The sequence below is a fragment of the Bombina bombina genome, chromosome 1 (assembly GCF_027579735.1).
Source record: "Bombina bombina isolate aBomBom1 chromosome 1, aBomBom1.pri, whole genome shotgun sequence".
NCBI classification, from domain to species: Eukaryota; Metazoa; Chordata; class Amphibia; order Anura; family Bombinatoridae; genus Bombina; species Bombina bombina.
The window spans coordinates 56,591,777-56,614,088 of record NC_069499.1 but is presented as its reverse complement, the minus strand read 5'-3'; the positions used below and the strand labels follow the sequence as shown (position 1 = coordinate 56,614,088).

Genomic DNA, 22,312 nt, shown 5'->3' with positions numbered 1-22,312 from the left:
GAGGGCCCTTGCACTTGTCTTACTTTCCTGGGTATCGAAATTGATTCGGTAGCCCAGGAATGTAGGCTTCCGGTTGATAAGGTGCAGAAGATGTTGACAGCAGTCAGGAGCCTCGCAGCGGCGCAGTTTTGCACGCTGAAAGAGCTCCAATCTGTTTTGGGTCTGCTCAACTTTGCAGGGAGGGTCATCCCGATGGGGAGGATTTTCCTGAAGAGAATTGAGCGCTTGTTGCCGGGAGTTACTTCCCCCAAGGCCAAACTAATGGTTAATAATGACATGAAGGAAGACCTCCGTGTCTGGGATCTGTTCCTCAGGGATTTCAATGGGATCTGTATTTGGAGAACCCCTCAGACTCCGGCGCGAGAACTGCACCTCTTTACTGATGCTGCTGGGGTTTTTTGGATACGGCGCCTATCTCAATGGCGAGTGGAGCGCCGAACCTTGGCCGGCCGAGTGGGCGGCCAGGGGCCTGACCAGGAACCTGTGCCTTCTAGAGCTTTTCCCCATTCTGGTGGCGTTGGAGATCTGGGGGGACAAGCTCGAGAACCGTTCCGTCATTTTTTGGATGGACAATTTGAGCGTGGTTTTTGCCATTAACGGTCTCTCTTCTTCCTCACCGCCAGTAATTCGATATCTGAGAATTCTGGTTTTGAGATGCCTCAAGCGGAACATTGAGTTTCGGGCTAGGCATGTCCCAGGGGTTAAAAACGTTATTGCTGATGCACTATGTCGCTTTCAATGGGAAAATTTTAGGAAATGTGCTCCTGAGGCTGCCACTCATGGCTTTCCCTGTCCTCCTTTTCTTTGGCAGGTGGCTTTGGATGGCAGTCCCTGATTCCGGTGCTGAAGGCGTCCCTGGCACCTTCCACTTGGAAGTCCTATGTAAGGTACTGGGAAGAATGGGTATTCTTCTGTGATGTCCAAGGATTTCCTTCTTGTGCTGGTGAGCAAGACTGGCTATTGCGCTGGCTCGCGGAGCTTAGGGCTAAGTTAGCTAAGAAAGGGGCGGTATCCGCGCGGTTAGCGGCGGTGTCCTTTTTCTGTAAACTATTCACGCTGACGGACTCTTCCAAAACGTTTTTGATTCGTCAAATACTGAGGGGTTGGGGAAGGTCGGAAGTGCGGCGTCCAGACGTTAGGGAACCCATAACGGCGGACAGGTTGGTCCTACTGCTTCGTGTTCTACCGGAGGTATGTTCCTCAGACTACGAGGTGCGCCTTTTTTCAGCGGCGTTCGCCATGGCGTTTCATGGCGCACTCCGAGTGGGGGAATTGGTCCCCCAGTCTAAGTTGGCGAAAGTGGGTGGCGTCCTGGCGGAGCACGTCAGGTTTACGGATAATGGGGTATTGCTTTTCATCCCTCGATCGAAAGTCGATCAGGATGGTAGGGGGGCCTGGCTGACGCTACCCGCGCATGCGGGTTCCGCCTGCTGCCCTAGTGCACTGTTAAAGACCTTCTCGGACAGGCGTCCAGTGGGTGTGGTTAGATTTTTAATTCATCAGGATGGTACCCCCCCTGACGAGGTTTCAATTTCGGAAGGTTTTAGGGTGGGCGGCTAAAAAAGTAGGCTTGAATCCCAATACCATAGCTCCTCACTCCTTTAGGGTTGGAGCTGCTACGACGGCGGCGGCTTTAGGCTGGTCGGCTGACCGCATAATGGCGCTTGGGGAGGTGGAAGTCTAAGAGGTATCAGATTTACGTTAGGCCACTTATATCCCAATGTTAATATTTGCTGGTTGATAATGTTGCACACTGCACTGCCATTATATGCCCTAACTCTTGTTTCTATTGCAGGGCCTAGAAGTGGGCCACTTCGTGCCTGGATCGTTGGGCACTCGTTCGTACACTGGGCGGCTATCCGAGCAGCATCGCAACCTGGAGGGCAGCAGCTTGGGTTCTCATTCTCTAGGGTGGTAGTTAGGTGGTTAGGGAGGAGAGGCCTTTGCTGGGCAGATCTGCCTGGGTTACTGCAATCCGCCATGAGGCGGTGGGAGAAACCCCATGTTCTGATCATCCACTTAGGTGGAAATGATCTCGGCTCAATTCCCGGCCGGGACTTGAGCGCAGTGATCCAATCAGATCTGCGCACCTTTAAAGCTTGGTTGCCTGGTGTGAGAATGGGCTGGTCAAACATTATACCGAGGTTGACGTGGAGACACATGGCTAATCATAGGGCAGCGTTCCAAGTTCGCAAGAAGCTCAATAGAGATGTTAGGAAGCTTATGTGCGAGCTAGGTGGTTTTGTTGTGGAACACAAGTTCATTACGGCCGCTGACCGGAGCCTGTACCGAGGCGACGGGGTCCATCTTACGGACCATGGCATGGACCTGTTTATTGAAGATATACGTCAGTCCCTACTCCTATTTGTGTGAGTTGGGTGGCGGCGAGAGTGGCCCTTGATATTTGGGCGATCTCGTGGCGGGTGGACAGTGTCCGGGGGCAGGATGTGATCGAGGTAGAGTGACGGCACTTCTGGCCAGGGATGAAGTCCCCAGACGCGCGTGTAAAGAGAGGAGGGGTTCCAGCTTACCTTTTTAAGCCCAGTACAGGAAGCACATGTCCTCTTTCTGCTGTTTTTCTCAAAGTTTTCCCCACCCTTCCCTCCCTTTGTTTATTATTTTGCAATCAGTAGGGGGATCCGTCCTTATGGTGGTCCCCAGGGACTAGGGCTATCCGAAGGCTTGATGAGGGCTAACCAGCCTATTTCTGTAAGTCCAAGGACGTTAAGTTTCAGCTCCCCAGGTATTTCAATCTGGTTTACGCACCTTTTTGATCCTGGCCCCTTACTGGTACGGAGTGGTGGTTTGCACCCTGGGCTGGCGGGTGGACAGTGTCCGGGGGCAGGATGTGATCGAGGTAGAGTGACGGCACTTCCGGCCAGGGATGAAGTCCCCAGACGCGCGTCTGGGGTGTTCCCTGCCCGCGTGATTCCGATGCCGAGAATTCCCTGTTTTTTATAGTATTGAGCTACGCTCTGCTTCTTCTCCTGCGCCCTGGTACTGTCCATCTTGTTAGCATGGGTTACTACGTTTAGCTAGTACCTGATTGCCGCCCCCCTGGTCCATGTTTATTCAGACGGTCGTTAGTTCTTGTGTTGCCACAATAAACGTGACCTGCGGGTTTTCTCTAACCATAAAAAGTTGTTGTGTCGTTATTTTGTGTGTTATTTATTTCTACGTTTAGAAACTAAGTTGAGTTTATGTTAAACCAAGAATGTATATAGTTATAAGTTATTCTTTCCACAGAGGAGGATATGGCATTTAATCCCTTAAGGAAATGTAAGGCAAATTGCCTGGAATGCACATAAGGGTTAAGGCCAAGACGGAGGAGGGGAGTGTTGTGTTGTGTGTGTGAAACAATGTTGCAGAAAGAGAGGAGGGGTTCCAGCTTACCTTTTTAAGCCCAGTACAGGAAGCACATGTCCTCTTTCTGCTGTTTTTCTCAAAGTTTTCCCCACCCTTCCCTCCCTTTGTTTATTATTTTGCAATCAGTAGGGGGATCCGTCCTTATGGTGGTCCCCAGGGACTAGGGCTATCCGAAGGCTTGATGAGGGCTAACCAGCCTATTTCTGTAAGTCCAAGGACGTTAAGTTTCAGCTCCCCAGGTATTTCAATCTGGTTTACGCACCTTTTTGATCCTGGCCCCTTACTGGTACGGAGTGGTGGTTTGCACCCTGGGCTGGCGGGTGGACAGTGTCCGGGGGCAGGATGTGATCGAGGTAGAGTGACGGCACTTCCGGCCAGGGATGAAGTCCCCAGACGCGCGTCTGGGGTGTTCCCTGCTCGTGTGATTCCGATGCCGAGAATTCCCTGTTTTTTATAGTATTGAGCTACGCTCTGCTTCTTCTCCTGCGCCCTGGTACTGCCCATCTTGTTAGCATGGGTTACTACGTTTAGCTAGTACCTGATTGCCGCCCCCCTGGTCCATGTTTATTCAGACGGTCGTTAGTTCTTGTGTTGCCACAATAAACGTGACCTGCGGGTTTTCTCTAACCATAAAAAGTTGTTGTGTCGTTATTTTGTGTGTTATTTATTTCTACGTTTAGAAACTAAGTTGAGTTTATGTTAAACCAAGAATGTATATAGTTATAAGTTATTCTTTCCACAGAGGAGGATATGGCATTTAATCCCTTATGTTGTGTGTGTGTGTGTTCAGTATGTATTGTGTTTGTGTACAGTATGTATTGTGTGTGTACAGTATGTAGTGTTTGTGTACAGTATGTAGTGTGTGTGTACAGTATGTATTGTTTGTGTACAGTATGTATTGTGTGTGTACAGTATATATATTGTGTATGTACAGTATTCATTGGGTGTGTGTACAGTATGCATTGTGTATGTGTACAGTATGTATTGTGTATCTCTGTGTACAGTATGCATTGTGTGTGTACAGTATGCATTGTGTGTGTACAGTATGTATTGTGTGTGTACAGTATGTATTGTGTATGTGTACAGAATGTATTGTGTGTTTACAGTAAGTAGTGTGTGTGTACAGTATGTATTGTGTGTGTGTGTTTACAGTATATATTGTGTGTGTACAGTATTCATTGGGTGTGTGTATAGTATGTATTGTGTATCTCTGTGTACAGTATGCGTTGCGTGTGTACAGTATGTATTATGTTTGTGTACTGTATGTATTGTGTGTGTACAGTATGCATTGTGTGTGTACAGTATGTATTATGTTTGTGTACAGTATGTATTCTGTGTGTACAGTATGTAGTGTGTGTGTACAGTATGTAGTGTGTGTGTACAGTATGTAGTGTGTGTGTACAGTATGTATTGTGTTTGTGTACAGTATGTAGTGTTTGTGTACAGTATGTAGTGTTTGTGTACAGTATGTAATGTGTGTGTACAGTATGTATTGTTTGTGTACAGTATGTATTGTGTGTGTACAGTATATATATATTGTGTATGTACAGTATTCATTGGGTGTGTGTACAGTATGCATTGGGTGTGTGTACAGTATGTATTGTGTATCTCTGTGTACAGTATGCATTGTGTGTGTACAGTATGCATTGTGTGTGTGTGTATTTCTGTGTACAGTATGCAATGTGTGTGTGTGTGTACAGTATGCATTGTGTGTGTGTACAGTATGTAGTGTTTGTGTACAGTATGTATTGTTTGTGTACAGTATGTATTGTGTGTGTACAGTATGTATTGTGTATGTGTACAGAATGTATTGTGTGTTTACAGTAAGTAGTGTGTGTGTACAGTATGTATTGTGTGCGTGTGTTTACAGTATATATTGTGTGTGTACAGTATTCATTGGGTGTGTGTACAGTATGCATTGTGTGTGTGTACAGTATGTATTGTGTATCTCTGTGTACAGTATGCATTGTGTGTGTACAGTATGCATTGTGTGTGTGTGTATTTCTGTGTACAGTATGCAATGTGTGTGTGTGTGTACAGTATGTAGTGTTTGTGTACAGTATGTAGTGTTTGTGTACAGTATGTATTGTTTGTGTACAGTATGTATTGTGTGTGTACAGTATGTATTGTGTATGTGTACAGAATGTATTGTGTGTTTACAGTAAGTAGTGTGTGTGTACAGTATGTATTGTGTGCGTGTGTTTACAGTATATATTGTGTGTGTACAGTATTCATTGGGTGTGTGTATAGTATGTATTGTGTATCTCTGTGTACAGTATGCGTTGCGTGTGTACAGTATGTATTATGTTTGTGTACTGTATGTATTGTGTGTGTACAGTATGCATTGTGTGTGTACAGTATGTATTATGTTTGTGTACAGTATGTATTCTGTGTGTACAGTATGTAGTGTGTGTGTACAGTATGTAGTGTGTGTGTACAGTATGTATTCTGTGTGTACAGTATGTAGTGTGTGTATACAGTATGTATTGTGTTTGTGTACAGTATGTATTGTGTGTGTACAGTATGTAGTGTTTGTGTACAGTATGTAATGTGTGTGTACAGTATGTATTGTTTGTGTACAGTATGTATTGTGTGTGTACAGTGTATATATATATTGTGTATGTACAGTATTCATTGGGTGTGTGTACAGTATGCATTGTGTGTGTGTACAGTATGTATTGTGTATCTCTGTGTACAGTATGCATTGTGTGTGTACAGTATGCATTGTGTGTGTGTGTATTTCTGTGTACAGTATGTAGTGTGTGTGTACAGTATGTAGTGTTTGTGTACAGTATGTATTGTTTGTGTACAGTATGTATTGTGTGTGTACAGTATATATATTGTGTATGTACAGTATTCATTGGGTGTGTGTACAGTATGCATTGTGTATGTGTACAGTATGTATTGTGTATCTGTGTGTACAGTATGTATTGTGTGTGTACAGTATGTATTGTGTGTGTACAGTATGTATTGTGTGTGTACAGTATGTATTGTGTATGTGTACAGAATGTATTGTGTGTTTACAGTAAGTAGTGTGTGTGTACAGTATGTATTGTGTGTGTGTGTTTACAGTATATATTGTGTGTGTACAGTATTCATTGGGTGTGTGTATAGTATGTATTGTGTATCTCTGTGTACAGTATGCGTTGCGTGTGTACAGTATGTATTATGTTTGTGTACTGTATGTATTGTGTGTGTACAGTATGCATTGTGTGTGTACAGTATGTATTATGTTTGTGTACAGTATGTATTCTGTGTGTACAGTATGTAGTGTGTGTGTACAGTATGTAGTGTGTGTGTACAGTATGTATTGTGTTTGTGTACAGTATGTATTGTGTGTGTACAGTATGTAGTGTTTGTGTACAGTATGTAATGTGTGTGTACAGTATGTATTGTTTGTGTACAGTATGTATTGTGTGTGTACAGTATATATATATTGTGTATGTACAGTATTCATTGGGTGTGTGTACAGTATGCATTGTGTGTGTGTACAGTATGTATTGTGTATCTGTGTGTACAGTATGCATTGTGTGTGTGTGTATTTCTGTGTACAGTATGCAATGTGTGTGTGTGTGTGTGTACAGTATGCATTGTGTGTGTACAGTATGTATTGTGTGTGTACAGTATGTATTGTGTATCTCTGTGTACAGTATGCAATGTGTGTGTGTGTGTACAGTATGTATTGTGTGTGTACAGTATGTATTGTGTGTGTACAGTATGTAGTGTGTGTGTGTACAGTATATATTGTGTGTACAGTATGTATTATGTATCTCTGTGTACAGTATGCATTGTGTGTGTACAGTATGTATTGCGTTTGTGTACTGTATGTATTGTGTGTGTACAGTATGCATTGTGTGTGTACAGTATGTATTGTGTGTACAGTATGCATTGTGTGTGTACAGTGTGCATTGTGTATGTACAGTATGTATTGTGTGTGTACAGTATGTATTATGTATATCTGTGTGCAGTATGCATTGTGTGTGTACAGTATGTATTGTGTTTGTGTACAGTATGTATTGTGTTTGTGTACAGTATGCATTTTGTGTGTACAGTATGCATTTTGTGTGTACAGTATGTATTGTGTTTGTGTACAGTATGCATTGTGTGTGTACAGTATGCATTGTGTGTACAGTATGCATTGTGTGTACAGTATGCATTGTGTGTACAGTATGTATTGTGTGTACAGTATGTATTGTGTTTGTGTACAGTATGTTTGTGTGTATACAGTATGCATTGTGTGTACAGTATGTATTGTGTGTGTGTGTACAGTATGCATTGTGTATCTCTGTGTACAGTATGTATTGTGTGTGTACAGTATGTATTGTATATCTCTGTGTACAGTATACATTGTATGTGTGTACAGTATGCATTGTGTGTGTGTACAGTATGTAGTGTGTGTGTGTGTGTACAGTATGTAGTTTGTGTGTACAGTATGTATTGTGTGTACAGTATGTTTTGTGTTTGTGTACAGTATGCATTGTGTGTACAGTATGTATTGTGTTTGTGTACAGTATGTTTGTGTGTATACAGTATGCATTGTGTGTACAGTATGCATTGTGTGTACAGTATGTATTGTGTGTGTACAGTATGTATTGTTTGTGTGTACAGTATGCATTGTGTATCTCTGTGTACAGTATGTATTGTGTGTGTACAGTATGTATTGTATATCTCTGTGTACAGTATGCATTGTGTGTGTGTACAGTATGTAGTGTGTGTGTGTACAGTATGCATTGTGTGTGTACAGTATGTATTGTGTTTGTGTACAGTATGTTTGTGTGTATACATTATGTAGTGTGTGTGTACAGTATGTATTGTGTGTGTGTACAGTATGTATTGTGTGTGTGTACAGTATGTATTGTGTGTGTGTACAGTATGTATTGTGTGTGTACAGTATGTATTATGTATCTCTGTGTACAGTATGCATTGTGTGTGTGTACAGTATGCATTGTGTGTGTGTACAGTATGTAGTGTGTGTACAGTATGCATTGTGTGTGTACAGTATGTATTGTGTGTGTGTACAGTATGCATTGTGCGTGTACAGTATGTATTGTGTGTACAGTATGCATTGTGTGTGTGTGTGTGTGTGTGTGTGTACAGTATGTATTGTGGGTGTACAGTATGTATTGTGTGTGTACAGAAATAATAGAGAATGGTGTATACAAAAAATACACCACACTCATGGGGGCGCTAACTGATGACTAAAAAATAAGTGCAAATATAAAACAAACTATTAATAAATGATACAATCAATCAAAAAGATACCCAATCCAAATTGGTGAATGCTGGAGTATGGGTATATGCAAATATCACAAGATGTCCATAACAACATTCCTGAAAAATTGAGGCAGCACTCATCCTGATGTATCATGATCTAAGAAGAAAGAGGAACAGAGGCGCCAAACATGGCCTAGTAATGTCAGGGCACCAACACACACAGAACCGACAGGATAAAATATACTCACAAGTGAGGCGCACCCAAATGGTGCTATTGTGGCAGACTGGAACTATAACAGTGGTCCAGCTCACTGGTCACCGCCAGCCAAGACCCCATGTCCAGATGATCCTTGAGAGGGCCTATAGGTTAGAGCCTGGAAGGACAAGGAGAAGGCACAAACATAGCCCAGTAACGTTTTGACCAAGGAGAAAGAAAATTTAAAGGTTGCACTTACAGGAGGCGAAGCACCACCAGGTGCAATATCAGCATTACTGGGACCTCTCAGCCGCCCAGTGAACTGTGGAATCCAACCAACAGGATAAAGATAGTCCCAACTTGAGAAAAAATTCAGCAAAAGAGATAATATGCCCCCACGAGAGCAAGAAAAAGGAGTAGTAGCAAGTGTATATTTAAAATACTTTATTAAAACATGCGACGCGTTTCTCAGCCACCACAGGGCTGTTTCCTCAGGCTTTAAAACAATGTTAAACACACTTGCTATATAAAGGGGATAAGAAAAAAGGGCTTAATTCTGATAGGGCAATTAATTAAAAATTTAAGTGTTAGTACCTGTTTGACCATATTGGTAATTAGTTGATATGGCAACCTCTGTATACAAAACCCTCACAGGTGGTATTCAGGGCATTGACAGTAGTAATACAAAACAATCACAAATGGCATTAAAAACATTGACAGTTGTAATACATCTATATACAATACCTATACAAATTCATATCACAATATGCACAAGTTGATTTTTCGTACATTAAAAATCCAATAAAAGACATAATGGTATATATACATTTAAAAACCTTTAGTGCAAAATAATACATGATCCCTCTATGGTACCTGGGAATGTATAATAGCTGTATCACCATAAGCCTATGCTATATATACACAGAGGGTGTCAAGCAAAATGCCTTTCTTATAGCAGTCATGCTAACTACATTGGGGTGATACATTTATTTGTTGCGAACTGGTGAGAGTATCTACTCTCATCAATAAGTTGTTCTACCTACTTGAGTAGTCCGTGAGGCCAAAGGATTAGCATATGTACAAATTCATTTTAATGTGTTGATAGTTTTTTTGTATATAAGAGCTGACCCTGAGCTTAATGTTCTAACGATTACAATGAAACTTTCTGAGTTCAATGTTCGTGGCGGTTCCTATAGGCCGCACCTGTAGGAAGATAAAAAAACGATGGGGTGAGCACTCCTATAATATTAAGAAGAATGCAAAAGCTCACAGTGTCTCCAGACATTGCCTAATCCACCACAAAAAAACAGAAAAATCCAGAGCTTAATGTTCTAACGATTACAATGAAACTTTCTGAGTTCAATGTTCGTGGCGGTTCCTATAGGCCCCGCCCACCTACGTCACTATAGGGATGTACCTATTACATAGCCTTCTTTCCTTGGGATTTAGTCAAACAAATCCTATGCTAACGTTCTCACTGTTCATGGTGGTGCCTATAGGCCACGCCCCCCTGTGTGACTGTAGGGGTGCGCATGTAACGTAGCCTTCTTTTGTGGCCAATCCCAGCAGGGATTTTACATAACAAGAGAGGGACCAAGCCTCCCATTTGCTCCAATCCTAGAATGGAACGGCAGAAAAGGGAGGAGTTCAGATAACCCCCGTTATTTATATATAGCTGGAGTGACGTGATATGAGTGTTCACTATCTATTAAAGGGTGATTCCAATATGTGTCAGTAGCATCAGAAACCTGTAGTCTTGGTCATTAAAAACATGAGTTTACAAGTATGTAACACTTGATAAATAAAAATAATGTCTGTGATAAAAGGAAGAAATACTGTGTTTAAATAAAAATATTTTCATAAAAAACATTATAAACCATTTGAGACTATAATGCTAGTGTGGTCAAATTGATAAGGGCTAGTGCTATACCTCATTACTGTGGCCCAAGTGTTTATTGTGATATCCCCATTTTGACGTGTATGGGAATGTGTAAAATGGGAAATGGGAAAGAGGGGTGTGTGCCCCTGATTGTAAGATCTATAAGGGAGAAAAATGATGATGATGAAAATAAAAAATTGATAATATATCCCTGAATTGGGCTTCCTAAATGATAATCATCATAGTGATGTTGAGTGAATAACTCATATGTGTAATATTGTTAATGAGTAAGAAACTCAAATTAGTGTATATAAACATTAAACAACCACTGTGTGAAGAATGGTGCAATGTTGAACCAATAGTTAACAAGAAAAAGCAAAAAGAACCGAAATCTAATTGTGAAACTAACATTGATTCTATAATAATTAAAAAAGTGACTTGTTGACATATTTTACCTAGTATATATTCTCTAAAATTAAGGTGTTAAACAACCACTGCGTGAATGTTGTGCGCAATTTGGACGAGAGTGAACCCATTTTAATTTCAAAAAAATATATACAAAGGTTCCTAAAAATAGACTTATTGGAATGTTTTACCTAGTTTATATTTGCTTGTGTAAAAATGTTAAACAACCACTTCGTGAATATAGTGCACAATTTGGAAAAAAGACCAATTTTAATTTAGAAAAATATCAAGATCCATGGTCATCAAAAACTCATATTTATATATTTATCTAATTTGTGAAATACAGATTAGTATATTGTGTGGTATTACGCAACCACTTGGTAAGTGTAGTATAGTATAGAAACAGGTATTAGAAATCCTATTTCAGTTTCAAAGTTAACAGAAGCATTTGCTTTTTAAAAAAAATCATATACCACTCTTTGAGTGGAAAGATAACTAAGTGTAGAAAAAAATAATAATTAGAATAAAATAAGATACCCAGTATAAAGACATACATTGGGTAGATATTTAAAAGTCCCTTGCTATGTCTGCATGATATACATATATAAAACTCTATGTCAATTTTGACATGATAGGTCGGGTTAGCAATAATTTTCAAAAAGCTGCCATACCTAAATTTTCGTTAAGCCCGTCGGACTGAAGGGTTCTTAATCTTTTAATCCAATATGTCTCTCTCCTCCTGAGGGTCATAAAGGCATTGGTGCAAGATTTAGGAATCGCTTCAATAGGTGTTATTTTTATTGGATTTTTCTGTTTTTTGTGGTGGATTAGGCAATGTCTGGAGACACTGTGAGCTTTTGCATTCTTCTTAATATTATAGGAGTGCTCACCCCATCGTTTTTTATCTTCCTACAGGTGCGGCCTATAGGAACCGCCACGAACATTGAACTCAGAAAGTTTCATTGTAATTGTTAGAACATTAAGCTCAGGGTCAGCTCTTATATACAAAAAAACTATCAACACATTAAAATGAATTTGTACATATGCTAATCCTTTGGCCTCCCGGACTACTCAAGTAGGTAGAACAACTTATTGATGAGAGTAGAAACTCTCACCAGTTCGCAACAAATAAATGTATCACCCCAATGTAGTTAGCATGACTGCTATAAGAAAGGCATTTTGCTTGACACCCTCTGTGTATATATAGCATAGGCTTATGGTGATACAGCTAATATACATTCCCAGGTACCATAGAGGGATCATGTATTATTTTGCACTAAAGGTTTTTAAATGTATATATACCATTATGTCTTTTATTGGATTTTTAATGTACGAAAAATCAACTGTCAATGTTTTTAATGCCATTTGTGATTGATTTGTATTACTACTGTCAATGCCCTGAATACCACCTGTGAGGGTTTTGTATACAGAGGTTGCCATATCAACTAATTACCAATATGGTCAAACAGGTGCTAATACTTAAATTGTTAATGAATTGCCCTATCAGAATTAAGCCCTTTTTTTCTTATCCCCTTTATATAGCAACATTGTTTTATAGCCTGAGGAAACAGCCCTGTGGTGGCTGAGAAACGCGTTGCATGTTTTAATAAAGTATTTTAAATATACACTTGCTACTACTCCTTTGTCTTGCTCTCGTGGGGGCATATTATCTCTTTTGCTGAAATTTTTCTCAAGTTGGGACTATCTTTATCCTGTTGGTTGGATTCCACAGTCCACTGGGCGGCTAAGAGGTCCCAGTAATGCTGATATTGCATCTGGTGGTGCTTCGCCTCCTGTAAGTGCAACCTTTAAATTTTCTTTCTCCTTGGTCAAAACGTTTCTGGGCTATGCTTGTGCCTTCTCCTTGTCCTTCCAGGCTCTAATCTATAGGCCCTCTTAAGGATCATCTGGACTTGGGGTCTTGGCTGGCGGTGACCAGTGAGCTGGACCACTGTTATAGTTCCAGTCTGCCACAATAGCACCATTTGGGTGAGCCTCACTTGTGAGTATATTTTATCCTGTCGGTTCTGTGTGTGTTGGTGCCCTGACGTTACTAGGCCATGTTTGGCGCCTCTGTTCCTCTTTCTTCTTGTGTGTGTACAGTATGCATTGTGTGTGTACAGTATGTTGTGTGTGTGTACAGTATGTATTGTGTGTGTACAGTATGTAGTGTGTGTGTACAGTATGTATTGTGTGTGTACAGTATCTAGTGTTTGTGTACAGTATGCATTGTGTGTACAGTATGTATTGTGTGTGTACAGTATGTATTGTATATCTCTGTGTACAGTATGTATTGTATGTGTGTACAGTATGTAGTGTGTGTACAGTATGTATTGTATGTGTGTACAGTATGCATTGTGTGTGTACAGTATGTATTGTGTGTGTGTACAGTATGTATTGTGTGTGTACAGTATGTATTGTATATCTCTGTGTACAGTATGTATTGTATGTGTGTACAGTATGTAGTGTGTGTACAGTATGTATTGTGTGTGTACAGTATGTATTGTATATCTCTGTGTACAGTATGTATTGTATGTGTGTACAGTATGTAGTGTGTGTACAGTATGTAGTGTGTGTGTACAGTATGTGTTGTGTTTGTGTACAGTATGCATTGTGTGTACAGTATGTATTTTGTTTGTGTACAGTATGTAGTGTGTGTGAACAGTATGCATTGTGTGTACAGTATGTATTGTGTGCGTACAGTATGTATTATGTATCTATGTGTACAGTATGCATTGTGTGTGTACAGTATGTATTGTGTGTGTTTACAGTATGTAGTGTGTGTACAGTATGTATTGTGTTTGTGTACAGTATGTATTGTGTGTACAGTATGTATCATGTTTGTGTACAGTATGTAATGTGTTTGTACAGTATGTAATGTGTGTGTACAGTATGCATTGTGTGTGTGTACAGTATGCATTGTGTGTGTACAGTATGTATTGTGTGTGTGTACAGTATGCAGTGTGTGTGTACAGTATGTAGTGTGTGTACAGTATGTATTGTGTATACAGTATGTATTATGTTTTATGTATCTCTGTGTACAGTATGCATTGTGTGTACAGTATGTAGTGTGTGTGTACAGTATGTAGTGTGTGTGTGTGTGTGTGTGTACAGTATGTATTGTGTGTGTGTACAGTATGTATTGTGTGTGTACAGTATCTAGTGTTTGTGTACAGTATGCATTGTGTGTACAGTATGTATTGTGTGTGTACAGTATGTATTGTATATCTCTGTGTACAGTATGTATTGTATGTGTGTACAGTATGTAGTGTGTGTACAGTATGTATTGTATGTGTGTACAGTATGCATTGTGTGTGTACAGTATGTATTGTGTGTGTGTACAGTATGTATTGTGTGTGTACAGTATGTATTGTATATCTCTGTGTACAGTATGTATTGTATGTGTGTACAGTATGTAGTGTGTGTACAGTATGTATTGTGTGTGTACAGTATGTATTGTATATCTCTGTGTACAGTATGTATTGTATGTGTGTACAGTATGTAGTGTGTGTACAGTATGTAGTGTGTGTGTACAGTATGTGTTGTGTTTGTGTACAGTATGCATTGTGTGTACAGTATGTATTTTGTTTGTGTACAGTATGTATTGTGTGTACAGTATGTAGTGTGTGTGAACAGTATGCATTGTGTGTACAGTATGTATTGTGTGCGTACAGTATGTATTATGTATCTATGTGTACAGTATGCATTGTGTGTGTACAGTATGTATTGTGTGTGTTTACAGTATGTAGTGTGTGTACAGTATGTATTGTGTTTGTGTACAGTATGTATTGTGTGTACAGTATGTATCATGTTTGTGTACAGTATGTAATGTGTTTGTACAGTATGTAATGTGTGTGTACAGTATGCATTGTGTGTGTGTACAGTATGCATTGTGTGTGTGTACAGTATGCATTGTGTGTGTGTACAGTATGTATTGTGTGTGTGTACAGTATGCAGTGTGTGTGTACAGTATGTAGTGTGTGTACAGTATGTATTGTGTATACAGTATGTATTATGTTTTATGTATCTCTGTGTACAGTATGCATTGTGTGTACAGTATGTAGTGTGTGTGTACAGTATGTAGTGTGTGTGTGTGTGTGTGTGTACAGTATGTATTGTGTGTGTGTACAGTATGTATTGTGTGTACAGTATGTAGTGTGTGTGTACAGTATGTATTATGTATCTCTGTGTACAGTATGAATTGTGTATGTACAGTATGTATTATGAGCGTGTGTATAAAATGTATTGTGTGTGTGTATACCGTATATATAATGTTTGTGTGTACAGTATGGGCCAGATTACAAGTGGTGTGCTATTTAGCCCTTTCACTCGAGTGTAAACATTTGTAGAAGTAATATTTTTGTGTGTGTTGGGTATAGCGTGTATTATACCTATAATGCATGCAAGCAAAAATACTTTATATTTAATATTTCAATAACGTGCATTTACAATGTATTTAGGTTGTGTTTAGTGCAACTTTTATTTAATGTACTACACTTTATGCAAGCTTTTCAGTTGCGCTAAACCGAGTGTAAAATGCGTTTGCGCTTTTATATATATATATATAAATATATATATATATGTATATATATATAATCCAAAGAAAACGAGTCCTCCCTCTAAAGGTCAACAACCTGGGTGCAAATGTGCAATGAATATTCCAGTAAAGAAGGAGGAGTATGTTATTGTTTGTCACACCACTTGCACTATTTATTGTGGTATTGTACGCTTGTTTCACTGATCAGAAGAAAGGGACAGTTGATCCCTGAAACGTCAGGAAATAAATGTTGACACTGTTTGTCTTAAATTCCTGAGAGTGCATCCTTCTTTACTGGAATATATATATATATATATATATATATATATATATACAGTACAATACAATACAGTATATATACACCTTTGAGCTCTTCCCAGTCAAATACCTTGATCCCTTTTAAAATACTGTAACACAATTGGGTTTTTTTTTAGAATAGAAAGACGTTAAAGCAAAAGTCATCCATAGCGTTTTGAAACGCTAGGGTTGACTGTTGGAACAAATAAAGGGCACTTTCATTCATGAAGTATAAGATACTTCATGCAGAAAGTGCCTTTATTTGTTTCAACCAATCACCTTTCTTAACTGCTACAGCAGCCCACGGCAAAAAAATATTTTGCTAAGAGGTGACGTTTTCACCTCTTAGCCAATAGCCATGCAGTAAATCTGATTGGGTGCCCATGGGAGCCGGATTTACCGCACGGCTATTGGCTAAGAGGTGAAAATGTCACCTCTTAGCAAAATATTTTTTTGGGCTGCTGTAGCAGTTAAGAAAGGTGATCGGTAAACAAACAAATAAAGGAGCTTTCTGCATAAAGTATCTTATACCTCATCAATGAAAGTGCCCTTTAGCGTTTCAAAAATGCTATGGTTGACTTTCACTTTAAATAGCATTGTTCTTCACTCTGAAGAATTATTATTTTTTTTTATTTAGGTATCATCAACATACAATGACATTGCTTCATGTTAAATTCACAAACATACGTGCTACATTAAAAGACAAAGAACAATTCAGAATATAAAACATAATATACTGTCTGGAACACTTATAATGATGATGTTAGAAGACTTGAGAGCCCTTGTTTTTAATATTATTAATTATTAATAGAATCCTCTGATAAAATAAATCAGCCACTTTTGGGCTTCATAAAATCTCTGTTGAGATGATTAAAGGGATTATAAGAAACAGATTGAGAAACCAAAAAAAAAAAAAGAAAAGTTGCATCTAAAAAAGAACAACATTTGAATGACAAGATCATCTAGATTATTGTAGATGCCTAAGCCAAAACCGGACACACCGACAATGCATAACTTATATAATTAATACTTTTTGAAATTATTATTGTTATTGCGCAAACAAAACGTAAAACCTACTAAGGGTTTAAGGGGTTAACTTGGTGTATATATCCTAGCTTTGTTGTCGTATGCAACTGTACAGATTGGATCAATGCATAACTTTATGTAACATGTCAGTATTATGAAGATATGTGTAGCTTCCAGTTTTACAATGCATATAAATAGAGGCAGTATACTGAGTCTATATTAATAAGCCGCTCTCACAACCATGTTTTAAGATAGATTTTGCTTTTGTCCCGCCCGCGATCCCGGCCGTTGACCACGAGAGGGACTCCTATTTCATATCTGCCTTACGGATTAAAGCTATTGCCCCATTGTTATAGAAACCCCTGATGTATCTCTATTAAGAAAAATGTTCTTCCAGGGCCCCCCACTAACCCCCGTGAAACACATGCTAATATATTTATATTTAGGGGCATTGTGGAAGCAGCAGTACAAATGAGACTCAAATATCTAAACGTACGATCCTGAAGCCTATATGTCTCTTAAAATGAAGTGATAGATAAATGTGGAATCTGATGTTACAGTGCCCAATCTACAGAGAAAAGGTGTTGAACATATATTGTTAGCTATTAATATGTCAGGTATCCCAACGGTACTGGATATTAGGATGTAGATTAGCTGTGAGTTGATTCCTATATCGGCAGATTTTTAGAATCTCAGTCAGAGCCCTAAGATAGTGCGACCACTCGGGTTCGCTGCTAGGATACGCCCCCCTTTATTTTAATTTTAAGATAGATAGATTAGATAGATGATAGATAAATAGATAGATGATAGATAGATAAATAAGATCGAAAGATACGATAGATAGATAAATAAGATCGATCGATCGAAAGATACGATTGATTGATAGATAGATAGATAGATAGATAGATAGATAGATGGATAGTTTTAAATAAAAATAGCATTTTCTTAACAGTGAAGAACAATGCTATTTAAAGTATCTCCTAGCACATATTCGGCTTTAGCACACTTGGCCTAGTGCACCTTTGAGTTAGCGCACAAGTGAAAGCCAGCACAGGCTTATGTAGTGTGCCCCATATAAGTCTATGAGGAAAGGGAGCATAATCGCTGGCTTCCCATGCACCTCCCATTCCCGATCACTCCACATACTGATGTTTTCCCACTGCTGTATATATATAATTTAATATACACCACATACAGGTGACTGCTTCATTAGTAGCTCTGTATCTTTGTTAGCGGACCCTCTAACATAGAGATAGTAAAGACAAACTCTGTAGGGGACTCTAGGGTAAGCATCAGGTTATCCTATGAAAGTTAAAGGGACAGTACTTTCTGTCTATTTCTTGTGAAATGCTTGTGCGATGCCGCCCCCTGCACATTCGCGGCTGCTAGCAAGGGGTCTCAATCATCCCTATTGTATCTGATTGGGAGGATTACAGTCGGCCCCCTCAGAGGTGGCGGATGAGATTAGGATCACCGCTGCTTCTTAACTCCTGATTATGGCGACCAGAAGGCTTGCGGAATGAGCAGCATACGCTTCTAAATAAATCGGCCCCTTGGACTCTTTGTTGTCTGTTTACTACCTATTTATCTAGCGTTTATCATTTATTATCTGTATAATAATAGGAAAATAACAATTTGTGATATATATTCAAACATTTATAGATATATATCAGCTTCCTAGAGCGCCCCCTCTGTATATCTGTTCTGTAATGCTTCAGACATGTGCACTCTACCTATCTAGATATCTCTTCAACAAAGAATACCAGGAGAACAAAGCAAATCTAATAATAGAAGTCAATTTGCAACTTTTTTAAAAATTGTATGCGCTATCTGAGTCATGAGAGAAACATTTTGGGTTTCATGTCCCTTTAAGTTAACACTTTACAGGGAATATGGCTGACTTGATGGACCTATGTTTTTCATCTGATGTCAAAATCTAAGTTACTTGACTGTGGAACCTTGTGTACTGCCCCATATTTGGTTCCTGGAAACGTCTCTGCATTAAATACATCCTGCATTTATCAATTTATATTGTTTGTGTTAATATTGCACTGCATCTGTATTGTATTGCTATGAGCAATGTGCCGTCTGCTCATCTGTGCGACACCATGGTATATGGTGGTGCTCTATAAATAATAAATACACTCTGAGCACACTGGCACTGACACACAGTGGCACAGACAAAGGCAATGCGAGAGAGCTGTGACATAAATATGACATATCACAGAGACATCAGTGATAATACAAAACAATGGCCTAAATTCACTTAGTATTCAAAGGACTCTCCAATGAGATACACACAATTTCTATGCTATTATATTAAGCAATATCACCTGTACTAATTAGCACTAATTGTCTCCAACCAAAGAGAACATTATTTGTATTTATTACTGATATACAGACAGTCCATTGCCTTTTCAAATTTAGAACGTAATTCTAAACTTTTTTTTTTTTTAAATTTCCTTGTAAATATTGGAAAGGTTTTTTTTTGTTTTGTTTTTTTGTGATATTTTCAGTATTTCTTTGGCTTCTGAGTAAGGAAATTCCTAAAAAAACAAATGAAAATCATTGGGGAAAAAATACAGGGTATTGTTTCATTTTTCAAGTACGCTTTTGCAAGTAAAATAAAATATATGTATCCAAAATGATTAAGGCATGCCAGATATCAATCCAATATTGATTGTAACTGCCTAACTTATTTAGGGCCATATTACGAGTGGATCGCTAACAGCTAAGCACAAGCAAAAAGGAGTTTATCGTGGGTGTTTGCTTGCATTACAAGTTAAAGTAAACACGATTGCTTGAACGCAGTTGAAATCAATGCTCGTCAGGATAGCGTGTCAACTGTTTCGCAAAACAAAAAGTGTCACAAATCACATCAAAATTAATTTAGAAAGTACAATTAAGTTCATAATAACACTATCTGATAAAAATTATTTTTTAAAAAAATTGCACAAAAAAAGTTATAAGGGCGAAAAGATATGAGATCTCAGGTGTTAGAAAAATAAAGGCTGCAAAGGGCTTTAACACTGAGATAGATACATATATATGTCTAAATATGCATATTTATGTGTGTATATATATATATATATATATATATATATAGGAAACAGACTGACCACACTCACTGGATTTAGCAAACAAAAAACTGTTGTTTATTTCATAGGTGACATTTCGGGGTGCAAAATCCCTTCCTTTGGTCTGAGGAAGGGGTTTTCCACCCTGAAACGTCACCTATGAAATAAAAAAAAAAGTTTTTTTGTTTGCTAAATCCAGTGAGTGCAGTCAGTCTGTTTCCTGCATTATTACCTGCACGATAATGTGTGCTGGTATTACAAGTAAATTGCAATGCGAACGTGAGCTAGGAAGCATTGATCTCAGGAGATTGCGCTTCCATAGGCTCTTATGGGTGCCTCATTCTGATGCCGTCAGAGACGAAATAAGAATCTCGCGCAGCGAAAAGGGTAAGTAGCGCAGCAATGGGCAGCATTTTAAAATACATATGTATATGAATATATACATATATATTTATGTTTTAATATGTGTATATACATAAAGCATAAGCATATACATATATATTTACATTGCAGTCTATCCCACCAACTTTAAAGCCCCAAAACTGCCTAGTGCAGTTATTTTTTATTTTTTAAAACACAAGCTAAATAAATATAAACTATAATGCCCTCTTTTTTGAGGGCATTTGGGACACTTTTTGAAAATTAACCAGAGATCTAATCTCAGGTTAATTTTCGGAGTGCTAATTGCTACCACAAGCTTGTGGTAGCAATAAGCAGCCACTTGTAATGGCTGGTTAATTATAGCGCTTCAAGCAAACGGGCAAATTTGCCTATTTGCAGGAGTGCAAGAATTTATCACTCCACTTGTAATCTAGCCCATAGTAAATTTAAATATTTGTCTCATTGGAGAATTCACTCATTGTTTTGTGAATCAATGTTAAAAACAGAAAATGTGGAAAAAAACAGACACTATAGCTAACTGTTTAAGTAAATATTTCAGCACTAGAAATCAGCCAAAATCAATCAGTAAGACATATTTTGATTTTGTGGAAGTGTTAGATATACTGGCAGGGTAAACAGTTTGTGGATAACCAAATTATTTAGACTGTACCAAAATTACATTTATCTCAGTAGATCACAGGTGGTAGATATGATTTAATTAAGGAGAATTCTGACCTGAGAAGAAACGTGTTATAGAATGTGGAAGCAGCTTGAGGAAGGTCAGAGGGTCAAAGAAAGAAAGAGAAATGATTTCTGAGATGTATCCCACTCCTGACACCACTGCATGAAAGCAACTGCAAGAGGTATGCATGCAGAAGAACACAAAGCTACGCCAGTTACTGCGGCCAATACATGTTCCTGTGAAGAAACAGTGATGCTCCTGTTCAGACATCACTCGAGCACACAGATGGCAAAAGGGCTTACTGTCTATTTCACTTTCTGTACCGATATGTCCTACCCCAGGACTGTTCCAGATTACCAAAATATAATTCCCAACAACATTGACTAGGAGGAAAAGAAAGAGACAGCTGTTCAGGAGGCCATATAGGTTTAAAATTCCTGAGGGATCCTCACACATCCCAGGAAGGAACAGGAATATCTGGAGAGAAAATGTGACTGATAAAAGGCAAAGAAAATAAAAAGGTGCTAGAAGATTCAGAAGTTTGAGAAGCATCCTGGAAAGTACAGGAGAATCAGCATGACAGTCTATCAGGATAGTGAGTTCTTCTAGTCTTGTGAGATCTTAAGTGTTGAGTAATCCTGGAGCATCAGCCTAGTATAGGTTCCTAAAATTAAATGAAACCAGAATTATTGGAACTTTGTCAGAGCAAATATAGATGTACATATATAGGGGCTAATGACCAAGCTGAGAAGAGTGTATATAATGACCACATGTATATACTTAAAAACCAAGGGTACATGCAGATATGTGACCAAAGTATGTGTGATCATGGAGCTAGTGCATTTGCAATGGTCATTACTTATAACTTAGCATTAATTAATCTATTTCATTAGAACAAGGGTTTAAGATGAGCTTCAGAGAGCTATAGCACATCTGCTCTAAATAAGGATAACTTAAAATGACATTTGCTTTTAGAGAGGGTTCTGCAACTAAAAGCCCATGGACCAGGTGCACCCATCCAATGCTCTTTATAAGGCTCCCTCTAATTCTAATATCCAGCTCTTTTCAATTACAATCGCTTCTTGGGTACAAAAATGTCCTATTCGTCTTCTTTCTGTGTGGATTCATTTTATTTGAAATTTGTGCAAATTAGCCTGCTAAATAATTACTCATTTTAATATTATTTACACAAACATATATATTATATACTTTTGTTTTAATTAATACTAATTTTTAAAAAAAAACAAGGAAA

The 22,312-nt window shown here is 38.7% G+C and overlaps 1 protein-coding gene across 1 annotated transcript in view; it reads right to left on the bottom strand.

The window, feature by feature from the left end:
- The window catches only part of ZDHHC22 (zinc finger DHHC-type palmitoyltransferase 22), a 52,154-nt gene extending 30,542 nt beyond the window's left edge, over positions 1-21,612 (bottom strand). The window contains exon 1 of the mRNA XM_053705899.1: positions 21,114-21,612. Within this exon, the coding sequence (XP_053561874.1) occupies positions 21,114-21,612 (499 nt within the window). The remainder of the gene's footprint in view (positions 1-21,113) is intronic.
- Positions 21,613-22,312: the final 700 nt, after the last annotated feature.